The sequence below is a fragment of the Piliocolobus tephrosceles genome, chromosome 15, assembly GCF_002776525.5.
Source record: "Piliocolobus tephrosceles isolate RC106 chromosome 15, ASM277652v3, whole genome shotgun sequence".
Classification (NCBI taxonomy): domain Eukaryota; kingdom Metazoa; phylum Chordata; class Mammalia; order Primates; family Cercopithecidae; genus Piliocolobus; species Piliocolobus tephrosceles.
In genome coordinates this window covers 20,246,774-20,259,190 of record NC_045448.1, presented here as the reverse complement: position 1 = coordinate 20,259,190, position 12,417 = coordinate 20,246,774, and the positions used below count along the sequence as shown (strand labels likewise).

Genomic DNA, 12,417 nt, shown 5'->3' with positions numbered 1-12,417 from the left:
GGCCAAGAAGCCTAAACATCGTAACATATAATTTAAATCATCTTTTCTATGACCTGTTATTTTTTTAAAGAGTTGCTACAATTGAAAGTTTATAATTTAGCCTTTTTTTTCACAGTCAATGAATGATTAGCAATCTGTCTACCCTCTTAGATATTTTAGGTACACTTGGTTTCATATCTCATAGTCATACTGTTGGAGATAATTTAGGCATATAGTAAAACTTAAAGAGCCAGCTTCTTTATGTTTAAGGTTATTTCTGAATTTTTTTTAAATGTTTGGCTTGGCTTTTCCTTTTTGGAGGAAAATAATATTGCATGTGTCAAAACTGGTTTATTGGATTATTTGTCAGGGGAATAATGCTGCTCTCATTAGAGAGCTGTTGTCTTTTTCATTGTCAAATTGTTTTCTGAAATAGCAATTTAAAATGTAGCCATATTTTAGAAAAATCACTTTGACAGTGTCCTTTTAAATTAGCATAGTTAATGTAACATACATTGCCAGTTTTGCCAAAACCAACTCAAGAATAGCTGTTTTATTACATGTGTTTATAATACATTTTTGCAATAAAAATGCATATAGACACCTCTAGTATTTTCTTACTATGATATCTTAAAATGTAAAATTTTCAACAAAACATGGTCAGTCTCAGAAACTCCATTGGCTGGTATAAAAGGTTGAATAGCATTATAATCTTTTGCCTAATGTGGTAGCATAAGCCTGTTTTTTTTTTTTTTAACCCCTCTATAGAATTTTGAATGTGGCAAAACCAACGTAATTAAGTTTTCTGTCTGTGTTATACTCTTACCTTGGTCTACCCATGATGTACTCTCCTTAATTTTTTTCTTTATACCCTGTATGACCTACTTATATATGACTTGTGGTTAAATAAGATTTAATAGAAACTTACAGATTCCTTGGAAAGCATTGCCATATTGGTCCGAATATAGAGCTTGTCATTTAAAAATGTATTTGGCAGGTTCAGAAATGTGGTTTGAAATTTTCTTAGATGTAAAAGTTATTCAGTTAAAAGAGGCTAGTGCTTAGAAATAGGAAGGAAACATACTTGAATATATGGGCTTTAAATGAGACTTGAGAACTGAGAGTTTTGGACAGCCCTTAGAGATGCATGCTGTGGAATTTGATTATCCAGACAGGTGTTGATTAACAGCCAGATCTTGATTAGCTCTTCTAAGCATGTATAGCTCACCAGGGCCTACATGGCCTTTATTTTCTGCACTATAAAAGGAAAAAGGATTAGAAGGATAATAGTTACATTTGGTATTAAGTAAAAATTCGGTATGCAGTGTATTAAGGGATGTGAAGTAAGAGAAACTGTGTATTGTCTAATGACAAAAACCTGTTCAGCCTTGAGTAAGGGGCTCAGGAGGCAGTATTAGCATCTTAGGAGTGGAAGAGTCCTGTGGGATAAGTGAAAGCATGTCTTTGGTTTGATAACAATGAGAGCTATTAATTTTCTAAAAGTTGAGTTATTTTGTAATGTAGTTGGAGAACAAGGGAGAATGTGTAGTATGAAAAATACTGTTGAGTTAGCTGCTCTCTATATTTCACAACTGATCAATATTCGGGCCAATATGGACTTAAAGGGCTGTGTTTTGAACACAGCTAGACGACAAATTACATATGAATGGTGAAGGAAATGTATTAATATTTTATTTATTCATATAATCTTTTCTTGGCATTGAGTTAACGTCTAAGAAGCAGGTTCCAGAGTTGAGGATACTACCAGAATTTAAACTTAATGGAATTTAATCTCTAGCATGTCCTAATGCAGACAACTTGCAATTCCAGGGTTTATAAATCATACCAGGGTATTAAAGCACAGTAATCAGGTGTGTCAGTGGTAAATATGTGTGAAATAATGAAACATATGACTGCTCTGTTAAGTATTTGGTTCTTTATTGGGGTGCATTTATACCCTTTTATGATTAATAAGTTAGTATATATAGTTATCACAGTAATTATCTTCTCCAAAATGTTTCTAAAAATAATTATTGTGATCACTTCTGTTATTGCCCAGCGAGAGTTGGGGATAGGTTTTATTCAGTTAACACTGTATGTAATTAGGGTTTTTTTTATTTCTTCTTCAGTTGGCAGTTCTGCAAGTAGTAGTGCCACAAGGAGAGAGTCTCTATCTACTAGCTCTGACTTGTACAAAAGATCTAGTAGCAGCCTAGCACCCATAGGGCAACCATTTTACAATAGTCTGGGATTTTCCTCCTCTCCAAGTCCAATAGGCATGCCTCTGCCAAGCCAAACTCCAGGACATTCACTTACGCCACCGCCATCACTTTCATCACATGGATCCTCATCCAGTTTGCATTTAGGTAAAAAAAAAACCAAAACCCTTTTTATTTGTATGTATACATGTATGTGTGTTTGTGTGTGTGTTTATAATATATGTAAAATATTTAATGTTGGATAAAACATGCCAAATTGCTTTTGCTTTTAGATATTAGTCTTTTGAAAAAGTTCTCCTTTCACGAAAATTAAAAGTGAGGGTCTAATGTACAATAAGGTAAAGACCCCCCCTATTGTTTCTTATGTTTCTTTTATGAAATATAATGGTGTGTTTTTTCTTGTCTGTGCTTTTGATTTGTGTGTTTTAGAGCATCTGAAAAGTCAACTATTTAAACATAATAGTGAAAGAGAAATTTCACTCTCAAAAGATTTGCACACCATAAGAAAAACATTAGTTACATAGCTACTGAACTAGGTTAGTACACTGGTTTTTGCTTTGGTCTTTCAATACCTGGCCATTTTACCAGAGAATTATTTCAGTGAATTTGAATTTAGTATATTTGTCACTTAAGGAAGCTTATGGGCTTAGGCCATATACTTCTCTTTTGGATATGTTAAAAATGTTTTAGGCTTGTTGTACCCCTGAAGTTGGAGCATTGAGAACTTTGTTTATATTTGTATATTAAAATTGTTCCCACCCCCAAATAATTAAATTGGTGGTTACCTTTTTTCCTTCCCCAGGAAGTATTTATCCATGCAGATAATACGTTTTGAAGGGCTTTGGACATCAGAGGCTGTATATGAATCCCTATCTTGTCAAAGAAATTATTTTTTAAACTTTATTTTGAATTTTTATAATTCTAGTTATTCAGCTGAAACTGAGGGATTCTATTGACAGCTTTTACGTATTTGGAAAGATTTAAATCAGCTTGTGTTTTAAAAAGTAATGTTGCTACTGTAAGCAGATGTACTGTAAGTTAGTGATCATGTTTGACCACCCCCTCCAATTAACATGGGTATAGCTATTTAAAAAAAAAAAAATTGTTAATACAATAAATGTCCATGTAACAAAGGTATCTGTTGCACTGTTCATTTTGATTTACATTATTGCACACACAGTGGACTAGATTTCTTTTTTAAAGACTCTGGTCCTCCACCCCAAATTCTGGGCCTTTGCTCATTTGAGGATTTTGGGGGATACTGAACATATACAACCAATTAATGTATTCAAATGGAATGCTAAGATCCACTTTGCAGCACTAGATGTGCAGATTTACCAGTCTTTAGCCTAATACCTTTCTTCATTTATCATCTATTCTTAGTCACAGGAGCTGCTCAGCTCCTGATTTCTGTTATTACTGCTCAGGCATCCCCCCTTCATAAGACATGCCTATGAAATGGACACAAAAATTTGGAACATAATAAACCTAAGATTAGACCTATCACAATAGTTTTCTGTTTTATTGTTAAGATTTTATTTGTCATGTCCTGTCATCTTTTCATAGGTAAGTTTCAAAATGAGATTCTTGTTCAGCTCTTACTGCTGTTGTGCTTTAGTGCCTGTATAAATGGCAGTAAATAGTTTCTACATAGCTTGCTTAGAAATCGGATATAAGTGACTTTTTAGATGTGTCTATGATTAAAGAGCAGTCTAGATATGTGCTTCTCTTTCTTTAGGTTGTAAAGAAACCAGCCTAATAGATGCTTAGGGAAGGAATTCTGGTCAATTGTGGGAAGTAATCACCACTGGGCCAGCAGTTCTGCGTTGTAGACTAACATAGCTTCAGCTTGAAATCTGCTATTTTAATACACCCCTGATTGAAATTCGTAATTATCTGTGTTATTTTCTTTTTGTGACCCCCAATTTCCCATAGCTTTAGTGGTAGTATGACTGGCAACATTGTTAGCAATGAATAGACCCTTACCAGGTTGAGAATAACTTGAAGGATTTCATAAATGTTCTCTTTGCATACTATTCATGGAAATAATCTACTCTGCACCTCCCTATGAATGGATCATGATGCAAGGCTTTCATGCTGTCCAATAAAAAAAAGAAGTATTTTAATTATGTACCCATGAAGTGAATTTATTTATGAAGCAAGTCTCAAGGCTGATGGTATAAAAGACCTATGGAAATGGAATTTGCATATTTTTAAGTAATTTTACTGATCTCACATATCAAGAATATGAAATCATAAGATAGAGATAAGTTCTCTCAATTCTCATTAGAATTGGTTGGAATTAATTCCAGGTTATTTTCCTGGGAGATTTTAAGATGTGAATGTTAGAGCCATTACAGTTACATGTAAAGCTTGAGATCTGCATTCCCAAAGTATGTTCCTTTCTTAGTGTTAGTTATTTGAGATTCACAGAAAATGCCCAGTAGCAACATTCTATGCTGTCTTTCAAAAAAAAAATTTTTTTTTTCATTTTTTAAGATAGGCATGTAACCAACACATGTATTTTTAGCAGGATGACTAGTAATCACTTTTTGATTGAAGTGTAAGAATTTCAGTGCATAGTTCTGGGGTGTTGATTTTTTCATTAAAATCTAAAACACTTGTTCAAATTTGCAACTCTGTTGCTTATTCTAATATATTAAAGTTAGACGCATGAAAAAATAATTTTGTTCTTCCATTTTTATTGTGTAATATCTGAGGTTCTATTTCTAAAATAATAACTACAGTATATCATATATTTTTAAATAATTTCTTATTAACTCTAATCTTCTTAATTGACTTAAATGTCTTTAACAATTGTTCCGTTTGAATCACAGTCAAAATAAGGTTCATACATTGCGTTTGTTTGATATGTCTTAATGTGTAATTGTTTTTTCTTCATCTTTTTTTCCCCTTTCCATTTATTTGATGAAGAAACTTTGTCCTATTGGTTTTCCCACACTCTTGACTTTGCTGATTGCCTCCCCATAGTGGTATTTAAAATGTTCCTGTATCTCTTTCCTGTAAACTGGAATTTGATCTAGAGGCTTGGTCAGATAGTTTATGGGTTGGCTGGTTTATTTTGACAACATGGGCTTCTGTTACTTTTTATTGTACCGTATCAGGAGACACGTGTCTGGTTGTCTCCATTGTGAGATGACCAGCCTGATCCACCTAATGGTTTTAGCAGCCTTCCATCATCTTTGTTTTTCCAGAGGTTGCAAAATGGTGATGTGTTAATTGTGTCATTCTTTATTCATTTATTATCTGGAACTTTTCTGTAAAGAAGAATAACTATCCCTCATCCGTTACCCTGAAAGACAGTTCATGTAAGAGTCGGAAGAATACATGATTCTTTCCTTTACTTTCAGAATAACTTTGATGCCCTAGCAACCTTTAAAGGTGACTCGTGTTTTTATTCTCATTGTTATCTACAAATGGGTTGATTTTGGGGATAATTGTTATGTTTCAGTTCATTGCAGTGTAAGACATCAATTTTTTATCTATTTTTGATTCTAAAATTACACCTTCTTTGGCCCCTTGGAGCCCCTTTATATTGGTTCTCATGTTGACAACAACTTGGAGAGAGAATAATTTTGAGATTAGTTTTTACCCTGAAATGCAAAGAACAGTATAAAATTCTGAACTTCAGGTTCAATATTAAATGTTGAGTTATTTTCTCATGTTGTATTAATCTATAGGAGGGGGGCAGTCTACCTACAGTTGTTTTATACATCATTGTCTAGAAGTCAACATCTTTTTTTTTTTTTTTTTTGAGATACTTCACTCCTTGTGAAGAACATTAAATATTTCTAGTATTGCCTTATTTTTCTACCTGGAGCTAGCCAGCTAGTTCTTTCCTTGTTTTCCTTCTTTTTCTTCTTCTAATAAACTTTTAAAATACAGTGTTGATAATTTTTTTAACTCCAGTCTTTATGCTCATAGTAATTTGATTGATGTGGAACTTATTAGATATAAAGCAGTGTTCTTATTTTTGTTATGTAACTTAGGTTTTGACAAACTAATGGCTTCTTGCCCTGTACCTCTTCATTTTTGAACTGGCTATTTTTTCCTTAAGAAAAAAGGGTGCTAAAGTGTAACGTGGACCTTGAACTCAGTAAAATGTATTTAAAGGGGACTATCGCCAGGGGTGGTGGCTCATGCCTGTAATCCCAGCACTTTGGGAGGCTGAGGCGGCAGGATCATGAGGTCAGGAGATCGAGACCATCCTGGCTAACACGGTGAAACCCCGTCTCTACTAAAAAAATACAAAAAAAGTAGCCAGACGTGGCGGCATGCGCCTGTAGTCCCAGCTGCTGGGGAGGCTGAGGCAGGAGAATGGCGTGAACCCAGGAGGCGGAGCTTGCAGTGAGCTGAGATGGCGCCACTGCACTCCAGCCTGGGCGACAGAGCAAGACTCCATCTCAGAAATAAATAAATAAAAATAAAAAAGAAAGGGGACTATCTAGTCTGAAGAATGTCATGTATTCAGCAAGTAAATGGCTGTGCTTTAGTTTGCTGTGGATTATAAAATTTTATAACCTGTCTTTTCTTCCAATTACAGAAAATTTTAGTAACAGGCAAGATATTATAAATTTTTAGAATCATTCTGTTATAATTGCTGGCCTTTAGCAGACTTAGTCCTGTGCTTCTCTTATAATAAAATATTCAGAGAAGTAAAATTAGTAAGGTCACCTGCCATTTTTCTGAGTTTCACATATAATCATTAATGAAAGCAGAAAACAGTATGAATTATTTGAAGCATTCACTGAAAATACAGTTATCCTTTAGCAATTACAGTTCTCTGTAACTGAATAGCATTTGATAGTTTTTTTTTTAAAGCACCTTCATATTCATTATTTCATTTCATCCTAATTGTTGGCATAGACTGTCAGAGTGGTTTGTTCATTAAAGATGAAGAAATTAAAGATAAATTGATTAAGAGACTTTCCCAAACCAGTAAATAATAGAATTAAGGCTAGCATCCAATTCTGACTCCTGATACTATTCTTCCTTTTTCCATTATGTTATTCTATAGGGAACTGAACAATTTTATGAAGTATATAAATAACTTATTCTAAGTTAGAATCTAATGATTACCTCATTATGATGGTATAAATTACGCTTTTCTTTGGTTAAAGTATGTATAGGATTACCAGCTCTTTAGATTCCTTTCTCAGTTTAGTTATTCTTGAGATTTAGATAAAAATACTTGTCTAAGCACATGTTATATTTGTACTTCTTCTTATTTGAAATAAGAATACTTATTAATCTAAGGCAGGCAATTTAGGGACTGTGTATAGAGCAGCACACCCTACTCTCAACAGAATCTTACAGGTTCTCATGTTAATATAAATTGAAAAGCAGCTACAAACCTTTGGTAGACCTAGAAGTAATTTATTTGCTGATGAGTAGGAAATATGTTATGGAGAAGTTATATTACTAGTTGTATGGAAGAATTTGTGATGTTTGGTTTTCTGTATAAAAATGTCTTGATCTTGGTTGTACTTCTTTTGGGTTGCTAATTTTTTATTTATTATCCTTTAATAATATCAGTGACATTGTGGTTTTAATGTCTGAGAAAGTTTTCACCAGTTAATTTACTTAGTTAAGATAATCACAAACTTAGGACTAGAAAATACTTGATCCAATTGTGTGTTTTGGCATCGGAATCACTCGGGGCACTTGTTTAAAATGCCTAGTAGTAGACTTCACAAGGATGTGAACAGTTTGCAAATGTGCAGCAACAGTTTTTGCTCGTTACAATGCTTGTGGGGATTCCATTGGCATTAAATGCCTGGCAGCCAGATGTTATGCTTTGCATAATCAGCACAAAAATAGTTCATCCCACTGAAATTTTCAGTAGCCTCCACATGGAGACACTGACTTGAAGTAATTTGTAGTTACTTTTAATCGGCCGGGCGCAGTGGCTCATGCCTATAATCCCAGCACTTTGGGAGGCCGAGGCGGGTGAGTCACAAGGTCAGGAGATCGAGACCATCTTGTGAACAGTGAAACCCCGTCTCTACTAAAAATACAAAAAATTAGCCAGGCGTGGTGGCTGGCGCCTGTAGTCCCAGCTACTTGGGAGGCTGAGGCAGGAGAATGGTGTGAACCCGGGAGGCGGAGCTTGCAGTGAGCCGAGATCACGCCATTGCACTCCAGCCTGGGCAACAGAGCGAGACTCCGTCTCAAAAAATCAAATAAAAAATTATTTTAATCTACCAAGAATTCACCTGTAATTTACACCATTCCACCATGCTTATAATGCACCCTAAGGATCAAAAAGTATCCTTTAAAATACAGGCAGATGTGTTTCATGAGAGATTTTCAGTGTTAGCCAAATAACATAAAAATGAAAGTAGCATATATCTCTTGGAATGGCATTGAAAAATTGTTTCTTATATGTAGAGAATATTTTCACTGGAGTTGTTTTGTTGTCATATACCTAGGAATGGATCCAGTGGAAGAAGGGCAAGATCTTTTACATTATAAACTATAAAATGCTGACGGAAGTTACAGATGACTTAAATAAATGGAAGGACATACCGTATTTTAGGTTGAAAGACTTCCTATTATAAAGGTACCAGTTTTCTTCTAGTTGATCTAAACATTGAATGCTATCAATAAAATTAGGTTTAAAAAATTGATAAGCTGATGCAAAAAATGAAAATGGAAAAGCGGAAGCAAAAGTAGTGAAGACAATTTTGAAAAGCAAAGTTAGAAAACTTAATACTGCCAGATACCAGAACTTAGAAGGCTACAGTAACTAAAACTGTTGGCACAAGGATAAATAAATAGAACAGCGGAACAGAGTAGTGCATCCAGAAATAGACCAACTCATTTAGATCCGTAATGACCAAGTTGCTACTGCAGCTTATATGAGAAGAATGAGTGTTTCAGTGACTTGGGCAGGAGTAGTTGAATATCCAAATGAGGGGGAATGAACTTTGACTTCTGTTTCACACCACTCATACACATACGCACACAAACACACTTTATTCTCAAGGAAATTACATGACTTATATTCATGAAGTTAGTAAGAGGCAGAACCAGAATTTTGAAGCCACATTTATCTGGCTTACTCCGGATGTTGTACTGCTTCTCAAAGGATGCTTTTCTGTTTGTTTGTTTGTTTGTTTATTTATTTATTTATTTATTTATTATTTTTGAGACGAAGTCTTGCTCTGTCTCCCAGCCTGGAGTGCAATGGTATGATTTTGGCTCACTGCAACCTTTGTCTCCCAGGTTCAAGCGATTCTCCTGTCTCAGCCTCCTGAATAGCAGGGATTACAGGCGCTGCCACGCTCAGCTGTTTTTTGTATTTTTAGTAGAAACAGATTTTCACCATATTGGGCAAGTTGGTCTTGAACTCCTGACCTCAGGTGATCCACCTGCCTTGGTCTCCCAAAGTGTTGGGATTATAGGCGTGAGTCACCATGCCTAGTCAGGATGCTTTTATTTATTTGTTTGTTATTATTTTTTTTTTGAAATGGAATCTTGCTTTGTTGGCCAGGCTGGAGTGCAGTGGCGCGATCTCGGCTCACTGCAAGCTCCACCTCCCGGGTTCATGCTATTCTCCTGCCTCAGCCTCACGAGTAGCTGGGACTACAGGCGCCCACCACCACACCCGGCTAATTTTTTGTATTTTTTAGTAGAGACGGGTTTCACCATGTTAGCCAGGATGGTCTCAATCTCCTGACCTTGTGAGCCACCGTGTCCAGCCCAGGATGCGTTTATTTCTAATACCTATCTGAATAAAAGGACCATGTTTCCTATGTTTCACATCTTTGTAAACTTTTTATAAAATTGTAGTAAAATATAATTTAACTTGTTGTGACTTTGTGGAAAAAGTGAGTTGAAATGTCAGTGTATTGGCTTCTTTGTGGTTTTTCACTTGCTAACAATTGATCTTTAATCCAAATTAAATGTTATTTTAAGGGTCTTATAAATATTTCATTACTAATTTTAAGTTAAAACTCATCAGATAAGAATCTTAGATACAGTGGCTCACACCTGTAATCCCAGCATTTTGGGAGGCTGAGGCAGGGGGATTGCTTGAGCTCGGGAGTTCGAGACCAGCCTGGACAATGTGGCGAAACCCTGTATAATAAAATTACAAAAATTAGCTGGGTGTGGTGGCATGTGCCTGTAGTCCAAGTCACTTGAGAAGCTGAAGTGGGAGGATTGCTTGAGCCCAGGAGACGGAGGTTGCAGTAAGCCAGCGTTGTGCCACTGCATTCCAACCTGGGCAAGACAGATTGAGACCCTGTCTCAAAAAAAAAAAAAAAAGAATCTTATTTGTAATATTTTAAAATATTGTAAATAGGATATAAATAGCAAGTTTTGATTTTATTTCTAATTACTGAAAGTAATTGCTATTTTATCTTTTCTGTAGTTTTATTAGACTCCTTTTTAGAATTTTTATGTGATTAAAATTTTTACTTATTCAATATTGAATACCTATGTTCAATACAATATTGAAGCCAGTCTCTGCTTGACTAGGAGAAAAAACACCATCCTTATTCACTGTCATCGTGTTTGTAGCTTTGTGGTAAATACAGACAAAAACAGCAGTTACAATATAATGATTGTAATGTTCTTGTCTTATTTCACTTTAATAATTCTATAGAAACATAGTGATTTCATTGGAATTATATTCCTTTATGGGTTTTTTGAACCAAAGTTAGCACACATTGGATTACAATAGAATTGTTTCTAGGTTTATTTTCTCCACTAGATTACAAACAAGAAAGCCCAGGCCTTTTTCTACAACTAAAAATACTCAGATTTCATTGAATGTTTGGGTAATTGAATTTGAGTGTTTTTGTTTATTTGTTTTATTGATGAATTTATTATTGAGTAAGGACACTTCGTTTTTAAAAAATACTTGGTATCCTACATAGATTACTATATTAAAGCATTATTTGGCTGTTCTCAATCAGTGTTTTCTTTGTTCAGTGTGCCAGGATCATACTCTTTAGAACATTGCACTATGAAAACAAAGTTTTGACAGTCAGTTGTGTGGAGTTTTTGTTTTGTGTGTGTGTGTGTGTGTGTGTGTGTTTTACCTTCCCAGTTCTTTAGCCGTCTTCCCACCACCACAATGACCCCATCAAGAGAGATAATAAATGTACCCATAATGTTTGTGTAGGATCAGAATTTATTCCAGTATTCATAACTTTTGAAGCAAGCTTTAGGATTGCATAAACTCCTTAGTAATTATGGTTTAAGGAAGACAATCCCAGCTCCTATAATTTTTCTTCACTCCAATTAGAAAGGCAACTGGCCTTGAAATCTCAGCAGGAATATTTAAAAGGAAATTCAGATATGGCTTGCTCATTTATTAACTTGTTACCAAATGTAACAAAGGAAAGAATTTAGGCCAAATCTGACAGGGTTATATGACATATTCAGGGAAAAACCAACAGGTTCCTATTAGGCTACTCGAACTCACCCCACTACTACTGTCTTTTGCGGGGTTAAGGGTAAGTTTTTAAAAATGTTCTCATGTCCGTCAGTCACAAGAGAGGTGGTTTTCACTAAAGATTAAAAATTGAGGCAATTTTTGAAACTATACAATGTTACCCCCTTTTGATAGTGTAATAGAAATTGACAGGGTGGGTTATTGATGGAAATGATGTCATAACTAGTCTGAAGACTGTGTATGTTATGTTAACTAAGTATGTTATCACTTAGTCTGTTTAAATGCTCCTTGATGAATAAAGGAAGATTATTAAATACCTTCTATGGTGATAGTCTGCCCTTTATTTTTTTAAGTTTAACCAGTAGAGACTATAATAAAAGGTAAGATTTTAAAAAATTGCTTATAGAAAAGAATCACAAGCAATAGAAATGGAAACAACAGATTTTTATTTTCTATTTTAGAGCACTTGGCTTGTCATTTGCATCTACTGTTGTTTGCATATTGTCATAAAATTAACAATATTAAGGTAGTATGTTTGACATGTTTATGTTTTTATATTAGCCTATTAAAATGATGTGGAAGATTATACTTTTATATATGCCTACTTTGTTTTTTTAAACTCATTGTAGCCTTAGTCTTTCCTCCAATAAAATTTTTGTGTCTTCATATGGCAAATGTGTAGTTAATAATAAGTATTAAAATTTTATTCAGTGTATACCTCATGTAGCTTCAGTCATTTTGCAGACTTATGAATAGCATGTGAGAGTAAACATTTTCTAGGAAGCATTGCAG

At 34.6% G+C, this 12,417-nt stretch overlaps 1 protein-coding gene across 13 annotated transcripts in view; it reads left to right on the top strand.

Annotated features, from left to right (window-relative positions):
* The window catches only part of PUM2 (pumilio RNA binding family member 2), a 105,115-nt gene that overhangs the window by 70,191 nt on the left and 22,507 nt on the right, over positions 1-12,417 (top strand). For 8 of the 13 annotated variants that reach the window (XM_023230071.1, XM_023230062.1, XM_023230060.2 and 5 more), the window contains one exon: positions 2,109-2,345. The exons of the other annotated variants lie outside the window; for them this stretch is intronic. In XM_023230071.1, coding sequence (XP_023085839.1) covers positions 2,109-2,345 — 237 coding nt within the window. The remainder of the gene's footprint in view (positions 1-2,108; positions 2,346-12,417) is intronic. 13 annotated transcript variants of the gene reach the window in all.